Raw genomic sequence first — 27,422 nt, 5'->3', positions numbered from 1 at the left:
CGACCCAAAGATATTTGGGCCCCGTTAAACAAATTTTTAGCGGCCCGAAACGAGTAAGGGGTATAACAGAAGAAGCCTCACTTCCTCTCCCTGTTCGTGTATAAGTCTGGGAAAATGTGGCTGGCTGCTATTGTCTGGCTGTGTACTCCACCTGCCTTCTTGTCTGTTTCCTCTGTTGTCCCCCCTTTTTTTGCTATGTTACTCTCAGTCCACTGCTGCTTGCAGTACGCCTCCTGGACTATTGCTACGGACTTTGCTATTCGACAATTGATGGGGGAAATTTAAAGCAGAGCCCTAGATCCTATCGCTTAATGTGAGACTACCTGTTGATTCCCCTTGCGAGATGTAACATTGGTATACTTGATGATGGCTATTCCATATACTATTTGTTGTACCGATGAGGGGGGCTGTTTGTGTTTATGTATGTTTTATATGATAAAATCAATACAAATATATATTTTTTTTTAATTATAATTTTTAGATTGACTGTAATAAACAAAATGTTTCCACTTATTGGCATAACATTGCCTAGTTGTAGGTTTGCATGCTTGTTTCAGAACTTCCATACATTCTAACGGAAGTAGCAAATATCCAAATTCTATGACTTCTGAAGCCAAATCGCTAAATTGAGAGCACTGGGATTGGGATGTCTGATTTGACCTTTGTTTTGTGTTAACAAATCTGGTCTGTTTGGAAGTTTTCAGTGAGGTACTACAGACAGATCTACGAGTTTTGTGTACCAATGGTGTCGTGCCCACATAGGGGCTATGAGTAGCATGGTGAGAGAAGTTTGACAGTTTGTTGACCAGATATGGAATTAGTGGAAGAGGGGGAAAAGCATAAACAAATATCCCTGACCAGTTGATCCATAGAGCATTTCCCCTGGAGAGAAGGAGTGGGTGCCTGGAAGCGAAGTTTTGGCATTTTACGTTTTTGCTTGCTGCGAAGAGGTCTATTTCTGGTGTCCCCCACCTTTGAAAGTACTGTTGAAGTACCTCAGTGTGAATCTCCCATTTGTGTATCTGTTGGTGTGTCCTGCTTAGCAGGTCCACTAGCTGATTGTGTATTCCTTGGATGTATGATAGTGAGTCACCCATTTCCGAATTGTTTGGGCTAGAAGGGACAGTTGAGATGAATGTGTCCACCCTTGTTTCTTCAGATAGTACATGGTTGTCATATGGTCTGTTTTTATCAAGACAGTTTTGTGTTTGAGAAGTGGTTAAAATACTTTTAGGGTAAGGAACACAGCTAACAATTCTAAATGGTTTATGTGATAAGTTAACTGTTTTGAGTTCCATTCCCCCTTTATGGTGAGGTTGTTGAGATGAGCTCCCCAACCTATCATTGATGCATCTGTTGTTATTGTGGTTTGAGGCACAGGGTCCTGAAATGACTGCCCCTTCATCAAATTGCTGTGATTCCACCAGTGAAGGGACTTGTGCGTCTGGCGGTCTAACAACACTAGATCTTGCAACTGACCCTGTGCCCGAGACCATTGTTGTGAGAGACACTGTTGAAGTGTTCTCATATTTAATCTTGCATGCGGTACTATTGCTATGCAGGATGCCATCATTCCCAATAATTTCATGATAAATCTTACAGTGTAACGTTGATTTGACTGCATTTGTGGTATAAGGTTTTGAAAAGCTTGTATCCTTTGTGTATTTGGATAGGCTAAGGCTTTTTGTGTATTTAGAATTGCACCTAGGTAAGGTTGAATCTGTGCTGGTTGAAGATGAGATTTTTGGTAACTGACAGTAAACCCTAATGTGTGAAGGGTTTGTATTGTGTATTGAGTGTGTTGTTGACATTGTATAATAGTGCTTGATTTTTATTAGCCAATCGTCTAGATAAGGAAAGACATGTATGTGTTGTCTTCTTGGGTAAGTTGCTACTACTGCTAGGCATTTTGTGAATACTCTTGGGGCTGTTATGCCGAATGGTAGAACTTTGAATTGGTAATGCTTTCCAATATGGGGATATGAAAATACGCATCTTTGAGATCTAATGCAGTCATGTAATCTTGTTTTTGTAGTAGTGGAATGACATCCTGCAGAGTTACCATGTGAAAATAATTTGACAGGATATATAGATTTAGTGGTCTGGGATCTAGAATGGGTCTGAGAGTGCCATCCTTTTTGGGAATGAGGAAGTATAGTGAGTATACCATGTTCTGTGTTGAGATTTTGGAACTAATTTTATTGCCTCTTTTAGTAGTAGCAATTGTACTTCTTGTTGTAACAGAACGTTGTGTTCTGGGGACAGCTTGTGATAACGAGAAGGAATGTTTGGAGGAGTAGAAATCAATTCTAGGCAATTACCATTGCGGATAATTGAGGGTACCCATTGGTCTGTGGTGATATTTTGCCATTGGGAGTGGAATTGCTGTAGTCTGCCCCCCACAGGAGATGTGTGGGGTTGTGGTATGTTTAAGAAGTCACTGTTTTGTTGGAGTGGTAACATGTTTTTAGGCCTTGAATTTTCCTCTGGCTTTGAAGTGTTGGCCTCTATAAGAGCCCCTAAATGCTACTCTTTGGTATTGTGGTTGGCCTTGTTTAGGTTGGGAGGTAGAAGCATCTGTAGATTGGGTCTTGAAGCCTCCTCTGAATTGTTTACAAAAGCAGCATCTATAAGGTGTTGCGTATAGGGCTCCCATTGCTTTTGTAGTGTCTGAATCTTTCCTGACTTTCTCGGTTGTTGTGTCAACTTCAGGACCAAACAGGTGTTTTTTGTTGAATGGCATATATAGTACTGCTTGTTGTATTTCTGGTTTGAAGCCAGATCTTAACCATGCATGTCTATGTATGGTTATAGCAGTATTTACGCTCCTAGCTGCTGAATCTGCAGCATCAAGAGCAGACCTTATTTGGTTGTTACTTATTGCCTGACCTTCAACAATTTGTTGAGCCCTTTTTTGATGTTCTTTTGGTAGGTGTTGTAATAATTCCTGCATTTAGTCTCAGTGTGCCCTATCATACCTTGCTAGCAAGACTTGTGAATTGGCAATGCGCCACTGGTTAGCTGCCTGTGTAGCTACCCTCTTGCCAGCAGCATCAAACTTCCTGCTTTCTTTGTCGGGGAGGGGTATTCCCGGACGGTTGGCTATTGGCCCTTTTTCTGGCAGCACTGACGACAACAGAGTCTGGTGGTATCTGATGCGTGATGCAAGCTGGATCTGTAGGTGCAGGCTTGCATTTTTTGTCTATACGTGGTGTTAAAATCCTAGCATTAACAGGCTCTTTAAATATTTCGTCTGCATGCCTGATCATGCCAGGAAGCATTGGTAGGCACTGGTAACGTGGATTTGTGGAGAATAGTGTATTGAAAAGGAAATCCTCTTCTAAAGGCACACTATGCATAAGTACTCCATGGTCCGCGGCTTCCCTTGAAATTACCTGTGTGTATGTTGTTGTATCTTCTGGTGACGAAGGTTTGGAAGGATAAAGGTCTGGGTCATTTAGTGGTATGGGATCTGGATCATACAGATCCCAGGGATCAATTGTATCACCATGCGAATAAGAGTGGGAGTGTGTCGGTGAAGACAATGGTGGTGGGCGAACGGGTGGTGGTGAGAAAGAAAGTTGTGACGAATGTGGTGGAGAATCTTGCAAAGGTAATGGCTTCTCCTTCCTTTTAAAAATCTTTGCTGGTGGTGGAGCAGTATCAAGATGTTCCTGAAAAGCCATCTTTCTTTTTGTTTGTGGAGGAGGTGCAGCAATGATCCTCCCAGTCTCCTTGATTGTTTGTCATCCATGATCTCAAGTATAGGCTGAATGTCAGAATCTTCAGAAATATATTCTGATGTCTTTGGTGATTTAGAGGACTGTTCATCTAATGTATTTGAGAACATATATATATACATACACACACACACACATATATATATATATATATATATATATATATATTTTTGCTTCATTCACTTTTCTTTACTCTTTTCTCACATGCAATGCTTGTCAGCACACATAAGGAAGATTGGGCAGCAAAGAGGTTAACATTTATTAAGGTAGAGGGAAGAATAAACCAGATCCACAACGCCTCAGCATGCTATTTGTTATCCCACACATCCTCTTATAGCAAACATTTACTTCTAAGCTATTTGGTGCCAGATATGGCACCTGAACTTCTTCTAAAAGTAGATGTTAAAGAATGTGTAAAAACTCTTCACAGAAAGTGACTTGAGAGCTACTGTTCAGACCTGTGCACTCTCACATCTGGATGATGCCAATGTCCTGCCCCATGGCATCCCAGAATTCACAATGGTTCTTCTTAGAGGCATCCTGCACACCACAGCACATTTCTATACAGAACCTAAAGCATCACCCCAATACTGATGTAACTAAACTAGCTCCACTTGGCCTGCACAAGCTTCAAAACCAGTTCCATCATTTAGCAAGCCATCACAAACAGCACCCCCACCATTCTGCTAAACAGATCATCTCAGGTGTTTTTATTGGCACACTCACAGACAGGACCCCATCAGACTGTAGGCAAAGACAGAGGAACAATAAAAACAAGGCGACAAACCTCTTTAACTATGCACCAAGGATCAGAAGGGAAATGTTACTCACCCAATAAGCATCTGTATGTGGCATGTAGTGCTGTAGATTCACATGCTCTGCTTACTTTCGCCATCTAGTTTTGGGTCCGGAAGATTGCAAGCACTTTTTGTTTGAAAGTCTGCTGAATCACAACTTCTCCTCTTGCTGGCAATGCGCATGGTCCTTGACTCCATCTTCAGACTGTTTTCCCGCGGGCAGTTGCGAATGGAGTGTAATGCAAATATATACTAAAGAAAATGACCACGGGTGTAAATGTGTATTAAAAAACAAACGACCACAGGTGTCCGGGGAGGTGGGTGGGCACATGTGAATCTACAGCACTGGTAAATAACATTTTCTGTTTGATGGCATGTGTGGCTGTAGATACACATGCTCTGCATAGAGTGTAAGGCAGTGCCTCCCAGGAAGCAGTGGCTAACCTGCGGGTGTTACAGTAGTCTGAAAAAGTAAACATAGCATTGCCTGACCTAAACTGGCTGGCTGGCGTGCCAGAACATTGACACAATAGTGTTTAGTGAATGTGTGTGCTGTAAACCATGTAGCTGATTTACAAATGTCAGCTATGGGTATGTTACCTGTAGATGCACCCTTTTTATGTGTTGAGTGTTCTCTAGGGGTAACAGGAAGTAAGTACCCTCATGACCTTTGCATAACAAGTTTGAATACATTTAACAATCCATCTTGCAATACTTGATTTAGTAATAGAGTTACCTTTATGAAGTGGAGAAAAGGCAACAAAGAGTTGTTTTGTCTTCCTAAATGTTTCAATTCTATCAATATAGAACATCCGCGCTTTTTTCATGTCAAACTGGTGGAGGGCTCTTTCTGGTTTGGCTCTTTCTGGTCTGGCTAATATGAACATGAGATACTACTTTTGGTAGAAATTTTGGGTTGATACTTAGAACCACTTAGTCTTTATGTATTTGGAAAAGGGGTTCTTGCAAGGTTAGTGCCTGGAGATCATTTACACGTCTAAGGGAAGTGATTGCAACTAAAAAGGCCAGCTTCCACGAAAGAAATTGATTGTAGTGGTTCAAAAGGTGGTCCCACATTAAGGTTCCAAGAAGGAACTGGAGGCAGTCTTAGTGGTATTACCCTTTTAAGCCCATCCCTAAAAGCCTTTATGACTGGGATTTTGAAAAGAAAAGACCGTTGTTTGTTCTGAAGATAAGCAGCAATGGCTTCCAAGTGTAATTTTATAGCAGTATATGCCAAGTTTGCCTATGTAAATGTAGGATATACAAAATAATATTTTGTACTGACACTTGTAAAGGGTTCCAATTTTTAGAAAGCGGACAAATCATTTCCACTTTGCTGCATAACATGCTCTTGTGGTTGGTCTACATGCTTCTTTAAAAATGTCCATACATTCTTGAGGTTGATTTAGATATCCGAATTCTAAGACTTCAGATCCAAATTTCAAGATTCAACTCCTTGGGATTTGGGTGCCTGACTTCACCCTGGTTTTGAGTGAGAAGGTCTGTGTTGAGGGAAAGCTTCTCATGAGGCGATACTGATAGGTCTTGTAGAGTGGTGAACCATGGTTGTCTTACCCAGGTGGGTGCCACTATTATTAGTGCGAGAGAAGTTTGCCTGAGTTTCTGAACCACGTATGGAAGGAGTGGGGAAGGTGGAAAAGCCTAGGCAAATATTACTGACCAATTCATCCATAGAGCACTGCCCTGAAACTGCGGTGTGGAAACCTGGAGGCCAAGTCTGGGCAATTTGCATTTATCTTTCTTGCAAATAAATCCATATCTGGGAATCTCCACTTTTGGAAGTAGGGTTGCAGGACTCTGGGGTGGAGTTCCCACTCATGCACTTGTTGTCGCATCCTGCTGAGAGGCCGGCAAAATTGTTGTGTGAACCCGGAAGGTGTTCCGCTAACAGGTGAATGTTGTGTTGAATCGCACAACGCCAAATTGTCTGTGCAGGGCGAGACAACTGCAATGAGTGTGTCCCCCTGTTCTGCAGGTAGAACACGGTAGTCATGTTGTTCGTGCGGATGAGGACTACTTTGCTGATAAGACGCGTCACAAAAGCATTGAGTGCTAGATGAACAGCTAGCAGCTTTAGATAGTTGATGTGCAGAACTCTTTGTGTGTGATCCCAAGTACCCTGTATTGTGAATTCCTGTGCGTGAACACCCCATCCCGTTAGGGAAGCGTCCATTGTCAGAATGACTTGTGGAACAGGGTCCAGAAATGTCTGCCCTTTCGAAAGGTTTGTTGTGTTCCACCATTGTAGAGAGCAAAAGTTGTGCTTGTCTACCAACACTAGATCCTGTAAGTCACCCTGTGCCTGAAACCATTGGTGTGATAGACATTCCTGCAACGGGCGCATGTGAAGACGTGACTGTGGCAGTATGGCAATGCAGGGGGTCATCAGTCTCAGGAATTTCATGAATAATTTCACTGTGACCCGGATATTGGGACAAAAGTGAAGAAGTTGCGCTTGAAAGTTCTATACTCTTTGTGCATTTGGATAAGCTATGCCTAGCTGTGTATTGATTATGCCCCCAAGGTAAGGCTATACCTGAAGTGGGATGAGATGTGATTTCTGAAAGTTGATTGTGAACCCTAACTGGTGAAGAAAATCTATTGTGGTTTGAATATGAGCGAGGCACTGATTGCGAGAGCTGACTTTAATAAGCCAGTTGTCTAGGTAAGGGTACACCTGAACCTTTTGTCCGCAGAAGTGAGCTTCTACCACCGCGAGGCACTTTGTGAACACTCTTGGTGCTGTAGTAACCCTGAATGGGAGTACTTTGACTTGATAGTGCTTCTCTTGTATGACAAATCTGAGACATTTTGGATGCGCTGGATGAATTGGAATATAGAAATAGGCGTCCTTTAGATCTGATGCTGATAGAAAGTCGCACTGATGTAATAAGGTTAACACATCTTGATTGTGACGATATGGAAATGTTCTGATATGATGTAATGGTTTAAGGGTCTGAGATCCAGAATGGGTCTTAAAAAGCCATTCTTCTTGGGGATGAAAAAGTAAAGGGAATACACTCCTGATCCTTGATGTTGAACAGGTACTGGTTCTAGTGCTGCTTTTGCAAGCAGAGATTAAACCTCCTGTTTGAGGAGAGCGATGTGATCTTGTGCGAGTTTGTGAGTGCGAGGCAGTTAATGTTTCAAAAAGGAAATAATCTTCTATAGGATCATTATGAAGGGGTACCTGATGGTAAGCTGCTACCCACTCTACTAACTCTTGGAAAGAAGAAGTGTTGTCAGGTGGCGATGGTCTAACTGGATAAGCTTCTATAGCTGTGTCTGTATAAGTATCTACATCATACTGACACAAAGGGTCTATGTCAGTATAAAGTGCTCCATACCATCTCCTGCATCTTGTGACAGATAGAGGGAAAGTGGTGATCCCGGTGGTGAAATGTCCAAATTGTTATCTTGACAGTGCTGGGGAGACAGATAATGTGTGGTGGTTGGTGAAGGAGATGTAAAGGGAGGTGGCTGAGCCTCTTACATCTTTGTCCATTCTCCTTTGTTTGAATGGGGGTGTAGATTGCTCTAGAGCCTCCTCAATCGCAAGCTCTCTCTTGGAAGGGGTGGCGATAACAATCTTTACCAGCACCGTTCCCATTTTTGGCTGGATATGAAGCTGAGACTGCTTGCTTTGAAGCTGTTGCTTCATTGTTTGTGGAATGGGCTCCAATAAAGATTTCGATTCTAAAAATGTCTTTGATTTGAGTTTTTTCGGTGCCGAAGTGGGTTTTGTTTTCAGTGCTGGCGTTGTATGAGCCAAGGCTGGTGATTTCTTCGGTGCTGAAAGAAACGTGCCCAATGGGAAGTGGAAGCTTCGGGTGCCGAAACCGAAGGTGTTTGGCTCAGTGAGGAAGTGGATATTTTAGGCTTAGGTTTCGGAGAGAGCCAGAGGTAGTCCGAAAAAGGTTTTCGATGCCTGCCAGGGCTAGAATGCAGTGGCGGCTCGATAGCCTTTGCTTCTGAAGTGGTGGATTTTTTGGGTGGAGCAGGGAGTGATTTACTCATGATCTGTTGCCCTGGAAGAATGTCCAGCATTTCGAGCATCACTTCAGCCTCAGGGTCCGAGTCTTGTATGGAGAATGCCTCCTCATCTGCAGCTGAGGCCTCCTGAATCTCCTACTTTGTTTCCGACATGGTGTCCTCGATACCAAAAATATTGGGGTGTGTCCTCTTTCTCCTACCTCTTCAGGAGCTCTTTTGTAATGCAGTCTTCTTTGATCTGAAAGATTGGAAGGCCTCACAATCGTCTTCCCTGTGCTCCGGTGACAAGCAGAGGTTACAGACCTAATGTTGGTCGGTCTGAGGTAATTTGGAATGGCACTTTGGACAGAAACGGAAAGGCGTCCGTTCCATCAGTCTTTCATTCTCTAAGTTGTACGATTGAGAAAATGGCCACCCTACGGCGCGGTCCCGAGGGCCTGTATAGAAAAGTTTGTTTAGACAGAGATTTCTTCGGTCCCGTAGCAAAAGGAACAAAGGTAACACAGTCAAAACAATACCAACAGGGTTGGAGTGGGTTTCCTCGAACAGAAGAGACTTATTACGGTCTCGAACCAGAGCTCCAAAGAAACACAACTGGACCAGACAGCGAAGTAAAACAATCTGAAGATGAAGTCCAGGACCATGTGCATTGCCAGCAAGAGGAGTCACTCTAACTTGTAACTCAAAAGACTTTTCGAACAAAAACAACTTGCAACCTTCGGGATCCAACACTAGATGGCGGAAGTATGCTGAGCATGTGTATCTACAGCCAAACATGCCATCAAACATAACATTCCCTTGCTAATCAAGACCATGCCAACACAGCTCCAATTTTAGAAAGCGCTGAACACACTATCTTTAAAGACTATTTCATCACGATACAGTACCAGTCCACTTCTGATCCCACAACCTAAATACCACTCCAATCATTCAATGATTGTATCTTTGCCTTTGACCATGTACGCATTCTGCAGCCTTCAGGCTAGGCTCACATTATACAACTATCACATACATACATGATGAATGGGGTTAAGATGAGGTTACATCCCAGTTGATAAGCCCTTGTTTTCATGAGATTTATCTTCACTTTGGAGGCAACTTAAGCATATATGTATGTAAAATCATCAGTTTTTACCCCCAATTCCAGCCTCCATTAACTTTGTCCGGGTTGTCAAATTGACTCGGGTGCTTTTTTCAAGCAAACATTTTCCTTCTATTTAGCCACTATTTAGTGATAGTGGTACCTATGTCTGTACACCCCCTTTTTCTGCTAACTGCACAATAATTTTCATAGGAGTTACTGAGGAGTCTGCAATGGGGGCCATTATCTTCTGTGTTGTCCTGTATACTGCAGTGTACACCTATCTATGCCCTGATGTTATTATTGTAAGTACATAGGCACCTGCAAACCACAAAAAAGTTAAGTTATATCAGTTTGATTTTACGTTTCACATTGTGCCTCTTCCAGCAGTTTACCTAATAAAGTTTGTCTGGCAAATGGAATATTTCAGACTAATGCCTCCACTTGGGACCAAACACTACACCTCTGAGCCAAGACTCTCCTCTCACCTAGGCACCAATGGCATGTAGTGGCTATATATCATAAAATACAGCTTAACATATGTGGTGGGATATATTTACCTCCTTTAGTAACCTACCTGTTCTCTTATTATGTTCTAATACGTCAACATTTCTTCCACTTCTTTCCAATGACCAAGCTCACATATTACAAATAAAGCTCTAGTGTTGACAACCATCAACGTAATTGTCAATGTTCGACCTTCCTACAGAATGTAACAGATTTTTCATTCTCCTTATCAGGAGTCAAGTGAAGCCATAGATGCAATCAATTAACCCACAACACAAACCTAAGACTACTGATCCAAACCCTCTAATATATCCACTAAAGGTTTCTGTTTTTCTGTTGTGTGTTCTATAACTACCAGAGTCTGTATCTAACAGTATCTGCAATGTTAATAATTTTCGAATTAGTCAAGTATTATGCTATTTTTACTGAAGACTATCTAAGGTTTCTCATTAGATGTTTCATCACATATCTAAGGTTTCTTTGAATAACATCTGTGGATGTAAATGTGTAGATGTCAAATCTGTTGCCATTGAATTAGGAGACGATCAAGGACAAGTCTGTCAGTCCTGCATGTTTCAGAACATGTTTTCAGGCAACTGCTTTGAAATTGCTCCTTTAACACTTGACTCACCTGAAGTCAAATGCGTTTCACCTCTGAGGTGTCCCCTGGGAATCTGACGTTTTAGGTCTGATAGTCTGAGAATGTAGTATCTTTGAAGTGCTTTGTGTGATTGGGAATTGATATTTTCACCATCATAAGGTCTTCAGGGATTTTGTTTTCCAAAGCCGTCTGATCCTAATTCCGTATTATCTACTGACTCAGGAAACCTCTCTCTTGCTCTCATGTAGTCCTTGACTTTCATCAACTACTCTGTTTTCATTTCTTCAGTTTGAAATGCCAACAACCACAATCACAACCACAATATGAGGCATCGTTGTGGTGACTTGGAATAAACTGGTTACAGACCAATGTCCTGAATCACTACCTTTTTTGTATAAATGAGTGTGACGTTCTTGAATTGGTTCTTGTTTCTCCATGAAATTTCAAGAGTTGTACCTATTACTGGAGAAAACCTCTGTGAACTGGACTATCAATGTTTGTTTGTCCAGTGAAACTTCTAAATAAATCCTGGGCATAATAGTCAATTTTCTAAACATGAACAAACAAAACATACTGCACACCTCACAAATGTATAAAACAAGTAAACAGTTCTCCAGTGACTAGCTTCAGGAGTGATTCAATTGCCAACAATATAATGAAGCCCTCAACCTCAATGAATCATCAGTTGTGCTCCTTCTCTTCCATAACATTTTTCAGCCCTGTTGCATCAGATCAAGCCCAAAGAAGGGATATAGTGCTATGGAGAGGAACACTGAGGCTGTTCAGTCAATATGGTAGTGAGGCTGAACTACAGCAAGCCCAACGTTTGAGCTTTACGAGCGAACCAACTAACCTATCGAGACCCAGCCTACTAAACAGCAGGATCAGGAACAGCATGTGAAAGTTTAAGCGAACCATCAAGCAAAACACTTCCCAATCCCATTCCTCATCAGTCTTCTTTCACCATTTCTGCATTGTTTTTCACATTCTACCTGCAGAGATAACAGTTTTGCAGAATAAATAAAATATTTGTATAAAGATGATAAAATGGAGAAAGATTTATTCTCCAGTAAAATTAAAATCCGATTATGATCAACCATCATCTTTGTCTGGAGAGATGAATTCCCACTTTTCACACGTCTGGTCTCTCAATTTCTCTCCACCGGTCTCAAAATGTCACATTCTAAAGCCCCCTTCAGGCCTTTCCATCAGGTTTTTTTTTCAGTTTAGTGGTAATGACTGCAAGGAGGCCAAAATACTCGGATTGTTCAAAGTGCTGGAAATCATTCCAAGGAAGTTGTGAGACATGTTCTTTGAAATCCCTCAGCACTCATGCGAAGTGGGAAAATCAGACACACTGGTCCCATAGTGAAGACTCTGGACACACAAAACAGATGAACACTGCACAAAACCTCACACAGTGAGGTCCCCCATGCCACTTACATACATCACCCTCTATACTGCAGCAGGTGTGTGATCAGTTCATGACTTAAGTCTTTTGAGGGTGTAGGAGCTAGTCTTTGCCCTAGTGCCAGGGCAGTGTAAAAAATGCTGCAAGCTAGCTGAGCCGATATGTGGATAGATTTTTAGGTTCCGTGCTGGGTATGCACCAGTCGTCTGCTTCTTGTGTTGGCTGGTAGTGCTTCCAGGCAGATTTGTTGTAGACAGGAAGGCGTTCTACTGAGTCCGTCGACAGTGCCTGCGAATAAGACAGACGTTAATAAAGCAACTCCAAGAAACAACCATTGTAACATATCCACAAATTGTATCCTATTGACACAAATATATATTGTTGGACCTGGCTTTTTTTACAGGGTCATCCCCAAACTTTTTGCCTTCTTCCTCCTATTTTTTCTGACCTGTTGTTGTTGGCTTTTGAACTCTGGGCACTTTACCATTGCTAACCAGTGCTAAAGTGCATATGCTCTCTGTGTAAATTGTACTATTGATTGGTTTATCCATGATTGGCTATTTAATTTACTTGTAAGTCCCTAGTAGAGTGCACTATATGTGCCTAGGGCCTGTAGATTAAATGCTACTAGTGGGCCTGCAGCACTGGTTGTGCCACCCACTTCAGTAGCCCCTTAACCTTGCCTCAGGCCTGCCATTGCAAGGCCTGTGTGTGCAGTTTCACTGCCACTTCGACTTGGCATTTAAAAGTACTTGCCAAGCCTAAAACTCCCCTTTTTCTACATATAAGTCATCCCTAATGTGTGCCCTAGGTAACCCCTAGAACAGGGTGCTGTGTGGGTTAAAGGCAGGACATGTACCTGTGTAGTTTATATGTCCTGGTAGTGTAAAACTCCTAAATTCGTTTTTACACTACTGTGAGGCCTGCTCCCTTCATAGGCTAACATTGGGGCTGCCCTCATACATTGTTGAAGTGGCAGCTGCTGATCTGAAAGGAGCAGGAAGGTCATATTTAGTATGGCCAGAATGGTAATACAAAATCCTGCTAACTGGTGAAGTTGGATTTAATATTACTATTCTAGAAATGCCACTTTTAGAAAGTGAGCATTTCTTTGCACTTAAATCTTTCTGTGCCTTACAATCCACGTCTGGCTAGGTTTAGTTGACAGCTCCTTCTGCATTCACTCAGACACACCCCAAACACAGGGTACTCAGCCTCACTTGCATACATCTCCATTTTGAATGGGTCTTCCTGGGCTGGGAGGGTGGAGGGCCTGCCCTCACACAAAGGACTGCCACATCCCCTACTGGGACTCTGGCAGACAGGATTGAACTGAAAGGGGACCTGGTGCATTTCTTAGACACTCTTTGAAGTCACCCCCACTTCAAAGGCACACTTTAGTATAAAACAGGGCCTCTGCCCTACCTCATCAGACACTTGCTGGAGAAAAAATCTGAACCAGAAACTACATCCTGCCAAGAAGAACTGCCTGGCTGCTCAAAGGACTCACCTGTCTGCTTTTCTACAAAGGACTGCTGCCTTGCTGTTGGCCTGCTGCCTTGCTGAACTCTTGTCTGGCTGTAAGAGTGCTCTCCAAGGGCTTGGATAGAGCTTGCCTCCTGTTCCCTGAAGTCTCAGGACCAAAAAGACTTCTCTTTTTCATTTGGACTCTTCGTGCGCCAAACATTTCAACGCACAGCTTGCTCCGCGGCGAGAAAATCGCCGCACACCGACGCTGATCGACGCGATGCCTTCGGGGCGACCGGAACTTCGACGCACGGCCTTGCAAGGACAACGCCGCCTGACTTCCAGAGGGGAAATCGACGCAACGCCTGCCGTGAGAGCGAAACTTTGCCGCACAGCACCGCGGAACGACGCGCAGCTGGAAAAAAAGCAGGAGAATCCACGCACAGACCCCGGGACATCTGGTAATCCCGCGACCCACAGAAAGAGACTGTCCGCGCACCGGAAAACGACGCACGACTTCCCCGCGTGAAAAATAACGAAGCAAGTCCGTGTGTGCTGGGGAGAAATCGACGCACACACCATTTTTCCACGTATCTCTTCTTCTGCGGCCCTTTGCGGAGATTTTCCACCCCAAACCAGGTACTTTGTGCTTGAGAGACTTTGTTTGCTTTTTAAAGACTTAAGACACTTTATATCACTTTTTAGTGATATCTTTACAAATTCATATTGCAGCTTTGATCGTTTTGACCTGCAAATACCCAGATAAATATTATATATTTTTCTAAACACTGTGGTGTATTTTTGTGGTGCTATATTATGGTATTGTATGATTTATTGCACAAATGCTTTACACATTGCCTTCTAAGTTAAGCCTGACTGCTCGTGCCAAGCTACCATAGGGTGGGCACAGGATAATTTTGGATTGTGTGTGACTTACCCTGACTAGAGTGAGGGTTCTTTCTTGGACAGAGAGTAACCTGACTGCCAACCAAAAACCCCATTTCTAACATATATCTATTGCAAAAAACAACTGCACCCCCACCACAGATGACAAAGTTACATTTAGGGTGACTCAGGCATTCCTAGCCTCAGGAGCGCCGCTGTTGCCAATTCTTGGCACAAACATCTATTTTCACCCTTCCTAAACATACATATTGACGCAACATACATACCACCACCTACTCTATATAAATATGCTCATGGACTGCCCATTAACTTAACTTCCTAACAACTCACATTAACACCCCAACCTTGGCCAAAAAACATCCCCATAAACATTCCTCCACACCTCAGTCTACTTTACTCCAAACATTCATCTCCATCTGCTCTTCTACGAACATTGCCACATACTCTCTTTCAAACTTTCCCATCTAGTCTCCTTCAGACATCACTGTATTTGTATCCAAAACACCCCCATCGACTTGCCTATAAACATCTCCATCTATTCTCCAGATAATCGTCTTCTCTACTCCTCACCTCCAAAAATCCCACCCTACTCACCTTCAAAAATCTACTCGCCCCAAACATGCCTATGTACTTAGCTCCAAACAACCCCAAGTACTCGCCTCAAACGACCCCACCAACTGTCAGCATACAGCATCATCCAGTCTCGACCAGATATTAGCATCTAGCTCTATTGATATTCCTTCCAATATCCTCCTTTAATTGCCTCCAAATAGCCCCAACTACTCTCCTCCATAACACATTTCATCAATTTAAGTAGCTGAAATAACCGTTTAACAGATTCCTTTGTTGATTGGGCGAGGTATGAATTATAGTAAAACTTCAAACACAGCACCATATTGGCATTTAAATGTACTTGTTACTATCATTGATCTTGTTGGTGTTATTTGAGAATTACGAGGATACAGTACACTGCTAAGTTCAGGGATCACAAAGGTTTACTCTCACATAAATATTTCCAAAATAAAACTGAATGATCAGTATACTAAACCAGGTCGCTGGACCTGTCACTGCATTGATTATGTCACATTCAAAACGTGTGTTCTGTATTTTTAATGTGTGGCACTTCAAGTTTTTGGTATGCTCGAGGTTTGCAGTCTCTATAAGGGGAGCTTTTAATCTACGATTTTAAGACTTATCTGATTAAATGTTTAGAAACACTGCAATCCAGTACACTATGGTATAGAGGTTCTTGAAGCACATTCTAGCAGTGAAATGACAAGTTCTGGTGGCAGAAGTAGCTTCTTTACTTCACAGAAATAGCTTCAACTATTTACCAAAATAGCTCTTTTTAAGAAATGATACACACCTGGGGTTACCATTTCTTTACTTTTTGCATGGCTCAGCTACTCTTACAGTATTATACTATGCAAACGCACAGTGAATAATTTCGGTAAGGTCTTCAATATTTGGGTATTTTCAATAACGTTACTATAATTATTTTTTCTTTACCATTACTCTAGCACATTTTATCATCATGGATATGCAGAACAACTTACTTACCTTCTGTAACACTCGTTCTCCAGAGACTCTTTCAAGCGTCTGATTCCTCACCTGTTGAATCTCCAGGCATCAGATTGGATCCGGAAACTTTTTAGCATTACCTCTGAGAGCTTGAAGATAGAGCCTTGCAGCTCTGCATTGACACTGTTCTGCTCTGAAAATTACCTGCGGGACCTAGATAGGTGTTGACGCCAGTTGCCTTCAAGACTGCCCTCAGAAACAGAGTTCCAGAGGTAAATATGTAGACAGTGTGCAGATTCTTAGATTCAGTATTTTATTAACGGATAGTGTTCAATCACAGAATGGGGTAATGGGAGGGTTGGTGAGAAATCTGCAGCTAGATACCAGAAAGAGCTGTTAGCGAAGATAAGTAACCTGTTCTTCTGACAGACTTCTAGCTGCAGATTCCTCCCCTTATAAATAGACTCCAAAGACATAGGCATAGGCATAGGATCCATGACCCCACCTTGCCCTGTTTGTTGCAGTGACACATTGTAGTGGTGAGCATCTGTACCAGACTTCCTCTGTTTGACAGAAGGAAGGCTTTATATGCCAAACGTATGGCCATCAGGTCCAGAAAGATGATGTGAAGCCGGGACTCCACTGGCAGACCTCCGATCACCACCTCTCCCATATGGCCTCCCCAACCCAGAAGCAATGCATCGGTCACCACTGTCAGCTCTGGGTAGGGACGGGAGAAGGGCTTGCCACTGAACCAATCACAGTTCAGTAACCATCACTGCAGATCTTTCGCAGTCTCCTCTGAACCTAAACTTGGTCGGAGAGGGCTCCTTGATGTTGATAGTGAACCTCAAAGATGACAGGAGAATTGTCGTAGTCTTGAGGTGGGTGAGAACTGTCTGGGGCGAGGCAGCATTTAACAGCCAGTTGTCAAGGTAGGGAAAGGCTGGCACCACTAACCTTCAAAGGTGTGCTGCTACCAATGCCATCACTTTCGTGAACACCCGAGGGGAGCTGGTGAGACCAAAGGGGAACAGAGCAAACAAAGTGCTCCTATCCCACCACAAACCACAGGTAGAGCCAATGGGCCGGCAGGGTGGAATTATGGAAATAGGTGTCCAACAGGTCCAACACCACGGTTCAGTCTCCAGGGTAGATGAGACAAGACCTGGGCCAGTGTGAGCATCTTGAATTTTTGCTTCTGGAGGAAAGTGTCAAGAGATCGCAGACCGAGAATAGGACTGAAAGGGTACGCAAGAGGCTTGACAAGGGGTGGTGAGGAGCATTGGGGGAGGTGGGACAGGAGGCTGTAGGTTGAGCGGCACACTGACCTTGGCCATGGGGTGGTTGATGGTGGGCACCTCTGCCTCTCCTGCAAAACTGCTGGGTCCCTTAAGGGGCTGGACAGGCTGGCGAGAAGGGACGCCTCTGCCAAAGCTACAAAAGGGGGCTTGGAACTAGTGTGGTTGAAGAAGCAGAGGGGAAAGGCCCAAGAGCGAGTGGTGGCCCTACTCTCTTTGAAACTTTTAATGGTGGAGTCAGACTTGTCCCCGAACAGAGGAGCCCTATCAAGGGAGGACGGGACATCACCAGAGAACCCAGTTGAGCACAGAGACGCATGCAGTGGATGGCAACACTAGTGCCACTTGCACGTCCAATGTAATCAGTGGTGTCCAAGCCACAACAAATTATGAGCTTGGCAGCATCACAAAGATCTTGAATCACCTGAGACACTGCCAGGTGAAGATCTTCAGGCACACCGGGGAGGACTTGTGCAGACGAATACCAAAGGGCATGACTGTAACAGCCTAACAAACAGGAAGCATTAACACAATGCAAAGCCAAACTAATGGACGAAAACAGGTGTTTTCCAAATGTCTACATTACCTTTGATTTCCTATCAGCGGGAGTTGTAGGAAATGTGCTTGGATTGGATTGGTTTGTGTAAGCCTGCACCTTGAGACTTTCCAGAGAAGGGTGCTGAGACAAGGCTGGGTCGCATGGAGCAGGAATGTGATCCTTGGGGATTTGTCTGTTATCTGTCGGGCCAGAGCAGCGCCTGGCCCAAGTTCAAAAAGGTGACAGACTCATTGAAGGGCAGAAGGGGCTCAAAAGAAGTTTGGCACAGCTGCAGGACCTCAGTCAGGCACTGATTTTCACCTCCAGGGTGGGGAGCTGGAGGTCAAGGACTTCCGCCGCACTGTACATGACCATGGCATAGGATGCCAATTATTCCGTGGCTGGTCCAGGAGGAGAGAAAAGAGCTGTCTCTGCACTGGTGTCCAGACCACTGACCTCTTGTACGTTCTCTTACCAGGAGTCATCTTGACAGGGCTGAGCAAACTCATCACCTTGGTCACACTCGATGTCTGAGTCTGTGCCAAAAGGGAATGCAAAGCAGGTTGCCTACTGGATAGGTTAAGAGCAGAAATGGGCGTCGCTGGTGGATTCAGGCACAAACTCAGACTGGAGTTGAGTCAGTGTCCGAGAGGAAAACAGGGGCCACATTTCTGGGTGATGTACGCGCCCGGCATGGGTTTAGGCACTGGGCGTGGCATGGGTTTAGGCACTGGGAGTGGTGTTGAAACAGGAACCGGAGGCAAGAGGGGTTAAGAGGGACTAGCTGGTACTGACGGCAAACTCGCCGGCAGTATTTTAGGTGGAAAGCCTCTTAACTCAAGGAGTTGGGAGGGAGCCAAAGAGCCAGAGCATACCTGTGCCGAACTCTTCAATCTGGCGCAGCGTGGCTTAAGCCACTGGAAACGCTGGTTTTGCAGGAACAAGCTTTGGAATCGGCTCCACAGTCGGCTAACTTGGAGAGCATGATCGAGACAGCTGACGCCGCCCATGCCCTTGCTCAGGGGAGTGCGAGAAGCATGGAGGAGCAGAACTCTGCTTTGACTTCTTGTATTTCTTGTGCTTGCCATATTCACCAGGTGGGTTCATTACCACTTTTACTATACCTTTTGGGCTTACTATTGCTCAATTTTAACCGGTTTCATGGTCTCCTTATGTTCTTAATTATGTTTATTATTCAGTTCTTGATTTTAGGTGTCCCTTGTACTTTTTGGTCCTGATGAGACCCCACAATCATTAGAGGGTCGAAACGCCATCGACTGTGCTATAACGAACCTAGTAGTTTGACTTTTTATATCTTAATTGGGTCTAGTATTGAGATATACTATTGATTTAGGTTGTTATGTCTTTTTCTCTAATGAATATTATTTGTTCACTGCTTCTGTTGACTGTGGGCTACATTTTCACTTGGGACACTTTGTACTTTCTTATGATTTTTGCACTAATATACTGATTGAGATATAAACAATTGTGTGTGCCCTTATTCATCATGTTACGTCTTGGGGTTGGTTTTTTCATATGACATCCTATTATTGGGTTAATAATGTGGTTCTGCTCTTATTTCACTGAGAATACACATATCACTAATAAGAACCGCTATTGTTTTGTGAAAACTGATATGGCCAAGGTTCTTATTGGATATGGCTGCTTTTGTTGGTTGATGTAACACCTGAAGACTTGGAGTATGATGAAGACCGGTCTCTAGAGAGGCTCTGTTGACCCCAGAAACAAGAATGGGACCGGGATTGTACTTCAAAGCAGGACAGGACTTTTAGCGGTCCCAGTGCTGAGTATTCATATGCTTCGCGACAAAGTTGTGCCTCGCATTCCCTGAAGGCCTTTAGGTTCATCGACGCGCAGTCGCCACAGGTCTTGGAGTTGTAGCTCGACTTCAAACACCACAAGCATACCAGATAGGGATCCATCACAAACATATGATTGCAACAGTCTCTACAGGGCTTGAAACCTGTTGCTTTAAGGGCCGACATCCCTAGCACATTGTATTAAAATTTTGAAAAAAGTTAAGGGAAATTGTTTCATAGAGATGAGGGGAAGGTCTGGAGGTGCAGATAGAAAGGAATTGACATCAACGGGTGGAGTAACACCTATATAAAACCGGAATGTTAATTCCGGATTGGAATTCCAACAATGTGGAGCTGCAAGGTGCCACCTTCAGGTGCACAGAGGTACTGCTGCAAAATGTCTGGATACAGTCTGACGCCGGAAGAAAATTCAAAACGTTAGAAATCTGCAGATGGAAATTTCCATCAGAAAGTACAGGTTCAAGACCTGTTAGTACTGACCTCATCAACTAAAATGTTGCTGCCAGGATATCAGCAGGTGTGTTTGTGAAATGTCTACACTATTTCTATTTGGTCAATTAGAATTAAGTCCCCAACACTGGGTCAGACCTTAATTGACAAAATGGCCATTTTTCTAATTTACTTTGTTAAACACCTTTTCGCATCTACTGTATGAAGATTGTGTTGCTGTAGAAGTAGGGTTCTCCAAGAAAATGGGCAGAGGTATGGATGAATTATATGCAAGTCATGCAATAACATGACATGACAATAGTCATGGGTAACAAAATGCAATATTGTAAAAGAAAGAAGAAGGACATTTCAATGCAGAGGATGTGCATCTGTAGAGCTTACTTTCATATCCAAGGGATTTTCTAATATGAGCAACAGATAATAGATGTTTATTGTTACCCAGCTTTCCTCAAAGGATGAAAGACTAAATCATTCTTGTGAAAAACTGCCTATGGTTCATGAGAATTTAGGATATGGATTTTAGTCAATGTATGAGGTTAGGAGTTGCGCTAAGAAGGTTGCTTACCATGACAGATGATGTAACTTTTTTACGGACTAGGGATATACTGCACTCAATGGAAGGGATAATTTTCTAATCACAGTGAATGACTACAAAGAGAAGAGGTCTGGCTTTTTATGTAGGTAGTGATGGTAAAAGACAGCTCTGCTGCCTTGGCTAGATGGAGAGTATACTGCTAACCGATCCTCCTGCAACAGTATTGATGGAATTCTGTAGGCACCATACACAGGCAATCATACACACTAATGCGTGGGCCAATCTGGTGGATGGAAATTTTGCTTCTTCCAAAACATCAAAACAGTCTAGTGGAAGGTTCAAACGGCTGTGCTGTGGACCTCATGAACCAAGATGTTAAGCTTAAGGATGGTATGGTGAGGTGTTCTTTTGCAGTCTGGGTAGGATCTTTGGTCTGAGCAGCAGTTTAAGGCGTGGTCTTCTCCACATATGTTGGCGATCCAGAAACCACCACTGTCAAGGCCACTCCTGCCACCATAAGGATTATTCCAGCTTCAGAGTGCCTCAGTTTGTTGATAACTTCCTGAATTATGTGTAAAGAGGAAACACGTAAAGACCTTTCTGTGACCAGTTGATTTAAATATTATTGCCAACTGTTCTCAGTTCAAGGTACTGTGACACAAAGTATTGGTATTTTTGGTTGCTGGCAATTGTAACTAGGGGCATTGGAATTGTTTCTAGGATCCAAATAACCCTACTTACAATTTAAAGAGTCTCATCTACAGAACTCCCAAAAACCCACCACAAATTGCATGATCAATTCATAAACTGTCTCAATGCACCATGAGCAATCAAATGATACACAGCCACAGATACAGGTCTGCAACACTGCCTACTATATACTCTAAAAATCTCTCTCTGCTACCTGCTATTGAGAATGTAGGCTCTAGCTAGGTGTATGGGCTGTATGAACCATTTGACAAAAGGAAGCTCACAACCACTCTATCACAATAGGTGTGACAGTCAATCCTCCTGCGCCTTTCTTCCCACACCCCAACTGACCATCTTGCCACCTGCCTCTTTCATGCTCCGTAGCAATGGGTGACTGTCAAAACGCCATACCTTAAGATAAATGACTGCATCAGTTCCAAAGCCCTCCATGGAGTAAAGCTGCAGGTCACCCTGGAAGTACTTGGCATAGAGTCTAGAAATAGGAAGCCCATATCCAAAACCAGCCTGGGAAGAAATGAGTATAATTAAAAGAAGACATACAAAATGGCAGCATACTTGAATCAAGGAAGAGATGGGAAAATGTTGGGAGAGTAAAGCAGAATTATATTAGGGTCATTATTGCGAGGTAGGACTAATACAGGGGCAAGAAAGTGTGCGAATGATACCCACCAGAGGTGTTCCACCTGCCCCTAGCTGTGGCATGGGTGCAGTAGAATACATATAGCTGAAGAGCCTTTCAATCTTGCGTAGTGGGACACCACCTCCTCGGTCACTCATCTGTAAGAGACATAGATTTTCCATTTAAACAAAGATGGTCTTTTGGCTACAGAAGCAGAGGCCAGACTCAGCTGCATCCATTACAAAAGACTGATACTAAACCCTTACACAGGTCAATCCACTACCAAAGGCAGACAGACCCAAAAAACAGACAATACAAATAGGCCTGACCACTAACCGAGTTGTGTACGGTCAACCACTACCCAAGGTATGCCGGGTCAATACCACCTGACATCACAGAGAAATCCACTCATTTAATGGCCAACTGCCATGCAAAGCACATATGGCTACCTAGTGCTCAGCAACCTTCACCGTCCTCATCACACATGCCAACTACTACCAAGAAAACAAATATTTGACCACCACCCCAACATGAAGGGTGACACACTATTCTATCACACTTACTCCATCACAAAAGCATGCCCTGTGTCTGAGATACACAGAGCTCACCATGGTCTCACATCGGCAACCACTGTCCATTTGTCAGAGAGATGATCAGCACCTCCTAACTCTGGGCCAAGTAACACTATAAACACAACCCAGACAAGTCCCCATCCCACACAAGACTGTAAGAGAAGCCTCTATTCTGCATCACACAGGATTAACAGACACCCAAGACATAGGATCGCCTCTGCACAAGACATAAAAGAGCCAACTAGTGATCATAACAGACACAGCTACTTAATGCGCCACCACACATGGAAAGAGACTTTCCATTAAGCACACAAGCATACAAAAACACCTAATACAGACATATAACTATCATCTCATTGCATAGGAGTAAATGGATCCTGCAATACATTGTGCCAACACCTTCCAAAAGAGACATGGGAACTGTTAGAAATGGGGCTTCTGGTTGACTAGGGTAGGCATCTCAGCCAAGCATAATTCACCCACTCTAGACAGGGCAAGTCAGAAACAACTTAAATTGACCTGTGCTCACCCTCTGGTAGCTTGGCCTAGATCAGGAAGGCTTAGCTTAGAAGGCAGTGTGTTAAGTATTTGTGCAATTTACTCCCACAGTGACCCAATGTATGCAGCACAAAAAAAAAAAAAGACTCCACACAGGTTATTAAAAATAATCAGAATCTTTATATTTTTAAGTATATATTCAAAAACAATAATAATCTATTTAGTCATATCTCAGCATATGTGATTCGATGAGGATTCAATTTGGTAGTATTATAGGAAACACAACGCAATAATAATTTAAAAAGCAGTGCTTCGGGGCATGCACTGCGATGAAGTTTTACTTTGCTGAATGTCCGGCACAGTAAGGGGGATTTGAGAGCAAAATGTGGAGGCAATTCACCTCTAGGTAATACAGTATTTTCTCTGTCGCGCTCTCCTTCCTTGAGCGACTGAGAAAAGTATGTCTCAGAAAAATCAGGCTTCCTCACCGATGCAGTGGGAAGAAATGCTGTTTGCAGGCGAAGGTGGAGGAGGACAGGCCGTAATGAAGGCTCCTTTGGTCGAGCCTGGCCCTGTATATGCGCCGGTCCAGGTGAGTTACGGGTGGTGTGGGAGGTTATTGCTGGAGTCCACTTACAGGGGAGGAGCGGCTTACCCGGTGTAGGTGGACCCAGGTGCCCCACGCTATCGAGCTGGAGCGAGGGTCCCGAGGGTACCCCCACCGGCAGGAGAGGTCGCACTTCTTAAAGCTCAAGAGGGCACATCTGCTACTCGGGATGCGTGAAGGAGTCCTCGCAGTATCCTGGTGGCCACCACACAGAGACCCAGTGTTCTTGCACCCTTCCGGGTGATCACATCGGGAATTACTCCAGTAACCTGGTCAGCAGGAATGGGGGCCGCAATGGAGGGAGGGTTTATCTGCCAAGAGCGACGGCTCGCTTGTCAGGACAGGCAGTGGGAAACTGAGTTACTGTGCCAGGCTTTGGGGTAAGTCACTGCAGTCCTGGCAGACGGCTAAGCACAGCTGGTCGGTCCTTTACGGAACGTGGTTCTTGGTGGGACAAGGCACGCCACAAGGCCCTGAAGTCACTCTGATGATATATTTGGAAAGTTGATTATGCTGTGCAAAGGGCTGTAGGTCACAGGGCAGCTCATAGCGACCGGGCAGCAATCACTGGGAACAGTCAGCTCAGAGGCAATCCTGTGGACGCAGCAGCCCGTACTCCTGGCAGGGTCTCTCCTGGGTCCAGTCGTGATCTGAGGAGTGGGTGTAGGGGCCCACTACTTATATAGAAAAGTGCCTTTGATGTGGGGGGTGACTAACAGAGAAGGCTTGTGAAGTGCGTAGGTCCCCCTTTCAAGTTACTCTCGGCTCCAGACAGCCAGTGGGAGGTATTCATTCCTCTTGTGTGGAACCCAGCCCTTACCCTTTCAGATATAAGTGTGTGTCCCTCTCCACCCCTTCCTCAGGAAGACCCATCGGTATGCATTTGAATGCAGATATGGCTGAGTATCCTGTGCTGTGGGTGTCTGAAGGGAATGCACAAGTGGAACTGCCAGACGGACGCCAGCCAGACGTGTATTGGAGGGAGGCTGTAAGCTCACAGGGTAGTAAGTGCAGAGAAATGTCCACTTTCTACAAGTGGCAATAAATCCAACTTTACCAGTACAGAGGATTTAGAGGTGAGCAAAAGGGGAGTGTAAGGCTTGGCAAGTGGTTTTAAATGCCACGTCGGGGTGGCAGGGGAACTGCACAAAAAGGCTCTGCAGTGGCTGGCCTGAAACATGTTTACAGGGCTACTTAGTGGGTGGTACAATCAGTGCTGCAGGGCCATTGGTAGCATTTAATTTACAGGCCCTGGGCATATGATATACCACTCTACAAGGGAGTTACAAGTAACTCAAATATGCCAATTGTGGGTACACCAACGTAACCATGTTTGTAGGGGAGAAGCACGTGCACTTTTTCACTGGTTAGCAGTGGTAAAGTGCTCAGAGTCCTAAAAAAAACAACAACAAAAAACAAAAAGAAAACAGCAACAAAACAGGAGGAAAAGACGAAAGGTCTGGGGTAAGACCACCCCATGGATGCCAGGCCTAACGGCAACCAACCACTTAAGACATACAACTGTTATCCACTGCCCCCATCAAACATAACCAAGTGCAGCTCCTCACACAAGTCCAAAAACAAAACCCTCTATCTTGCAGTGCAGGTTCAGCTCCTGCATCAAGCCACGGTCGTATTACAGTAGGCTGACGACAGCACATGTTTTACTGGGGAACAAATGGTCTAAACACAAAAGAGCAACTGGGTGTTCTCGGGCACAGGGGTCACCTGCTACTTCAGACACTAGAGAACCTAGAATTTGGCTCCAACACACGAGTACCAATCATTCAATACACTTACATGAAGACACTCTTGCCTTCCCGTGCACTTTACCTAGTTGCAGCACAACATACAGAGACTTACATCCAAAACATACACAGCTGCCAGGTTAACTTTTTTTGTCTATACTCTGAGGTTAAGGCCCATCACGAAAACAAAAGACTCAGGTAGGATGCATCCTTACTTCCTCCGTTGATCATGGAAAAATTTAGACTGAAATAAATGTGCACGCATGCAGCCACTATTGGTTTATTTTTGTCTACTATTTTATCCCTGTGTAGATGTTTGTGAGTTCTTTCTGGACATTTGTGTGCTATGTCACAAATCAATATCTCTCACAGTGAAAAGGCCCCAGATGCCAGGAAAAGAAAAGCTCCCACTGAAGTGAAGCTTCTCATAAATATGCAGCTGCTTGAGATAGGGATTTAAACGGAATTCTCCTTTTACTATTTGTTTTTTCCTATTTTTTACTCCAGCTAGGTCTATGGATTTGCGTTCCACAGGAATTCTAATATCAGAAAGCATAACAGACATAGTTTTGTCCTTCTGAGAACACTCAACTTTTCTAAAAAAAAAATAATCCCATTCCTAGCTAAAGCAAAAACATCTCCATTATCCATCTGGACCAAATTGTGGGATTCACTGCTTTAGAACAAGTGTAATCAAGGCTTACTACATATGCATCTATGATAACACACTACATCTAATCGTACCTTAATAGCAACATCTTCGCCGCCAAGAGCCACCATCACCTTGATGGGGGGAAGCGAGGGATTAGAGCTGTGGTGTTCCACTGTTGCTCGCATGGCATTCTAGAAGGAAATCAAGATCACACAGTATCAAGATCTGCTGCTCAGGTATGCTAGGAAGAGGGGGGTTGACATGGTAAGAAGGGTAAAAAAGGCCTTTACACAGGAGAAGCAACAATGACTGCTGCTTTTTCAAATTGTATGTATTGCAAGTAAAGCTGACACAGGAGAAGCGGCACACATGGCCCTGGCAGTTGTGTAAGCTCTAAAGTGCAGAATAGCTCTGTTTTGTGGGGGCAATACAATAGCAAGAGGCGAGCCATGCCTACCTTGAAGAGCTCAAAGAGCATGTGATAGAGATGAGATGGGACATATACAATGTGGATGGGGTGTCTCGGATCATTAGCTATGGGGAGAAAAGCAGAATACAGGTCAATGATTCAATTCAGTTAAGCTCCTTCATTCCAACATGTACAGAAACCAATTTCTAAACAGATTACAAGACTAATATATACAGGTCAAGATGTGCACAAACATGTACAGGCATATTATCCGCTTATGCATGTCAAATATTCATATATACAGACTCCAAAACGGAGCCTGCAGAAGGTGGACATAGTACTCTCACAGAAAGTGATGCAATCACATGCAAATACAGAACACAACGGTACACACAATTTCTTACCATTGACTGCCTGGATTTCCAGATTAGGTGAAGCCATATAGTATTTATCACACAGCATCTTCGCCATTTCATAGGCATCTGCACAGAGATAAGTGACAGTATTGGCCCGCGGAGAAAATCTAAACAGACTCATTACAGCACCCCTTCTTTGGATGCCCCTGAAACAAACAAAATCTGGAGGGGCATTTCGGATTACCACTCCTCCTGAAGCACCCTATGTTCGAAGATTCAATGGCCTTACCTTTCTAGGCAGAAGTGCCAATGTGGCTCTACTACAGACCCCGATCAATGGTGGTATCACTACTATTGGTTTATGAAGATAATTTTTCTATTAATGCAACTATGGATGTCAGGATATGATGAGTAAGACTCCTGTCAAATAAACCTAGTCATTTCCGTTCAGTTCCTTTCAGAGATTTGTAGGTTTCCGTACCCTGAAGCCTGCCGGATATTTCTTGTTTTATAAAGATATGTCAACAGCATAGATAT

At 43.7% G+C, this 27,422-nt stretch overlaps 1 protein-coding gene across 4 annotated transcripts in view; it reads right to left on the bottom strand.

Moving 5' to 3' along the window:
- Positions 1-11,786: 11,786 nt before the first annotated feature.
- PDK2 (pyruvate dehydrogenase kinase 2) overlaps positions 11,787-27,422 on the bottom strand; it is an 89,557-nt gene continuing 73,921 nt past the window's right edge. For all 4 annotated transcript variants that reach the window (XM_069237818.1, XM_069237817.1, XM_069237820.1 and 1 more), the window contains 6 exons: positions 26,934-27,011; positions 26,578-26,654; positions 26,213-26,311; positions 22,094-22,201; positions 21,815-21,928; positions 11,787-12,442 (listed from right to left, as the gene is read on the bottom strand). In XM_069237818.1, the coding sequence (XP_069093919.1) occupies positions 12,302-12,442; positions 21,815-21,928; positions 22,094-22,201; positions 26,213-26,311; positions 26,578-26,654; positions 26,934-27,011 (617 nt within the window). In that variant the 3' untranslated portion in view covers positions 11,787-12,301. The remainder of the gene's footprint in view (positions 12,443-21,814; positions 21,929-22,093; positions 22,202-26,212; positions 26,312-26,577; positions 26,655-26,933; positions 27,012-27,422) is intronic.

This window comes from Pleurodeles waltl, chromosome 6, assembly GCF_031143425.1.
Source record: "Pleurodeles waltl isolate 20211129_DDA chromosome 6, aPleWal1.hap1.20221129, whole genome shotgun sequence".
Classification (NCBI taxonomy): Eukaryota; Metazoa; Chordata; class Amphibia; order Caudata; family Salamandridae; genus Pleurodeles; species Pleurodeles waltl.
Note: the sequence above shows the minus strand (reverse complement) of the source record. Positions and strands in the feature narration are given on the sequence as shown.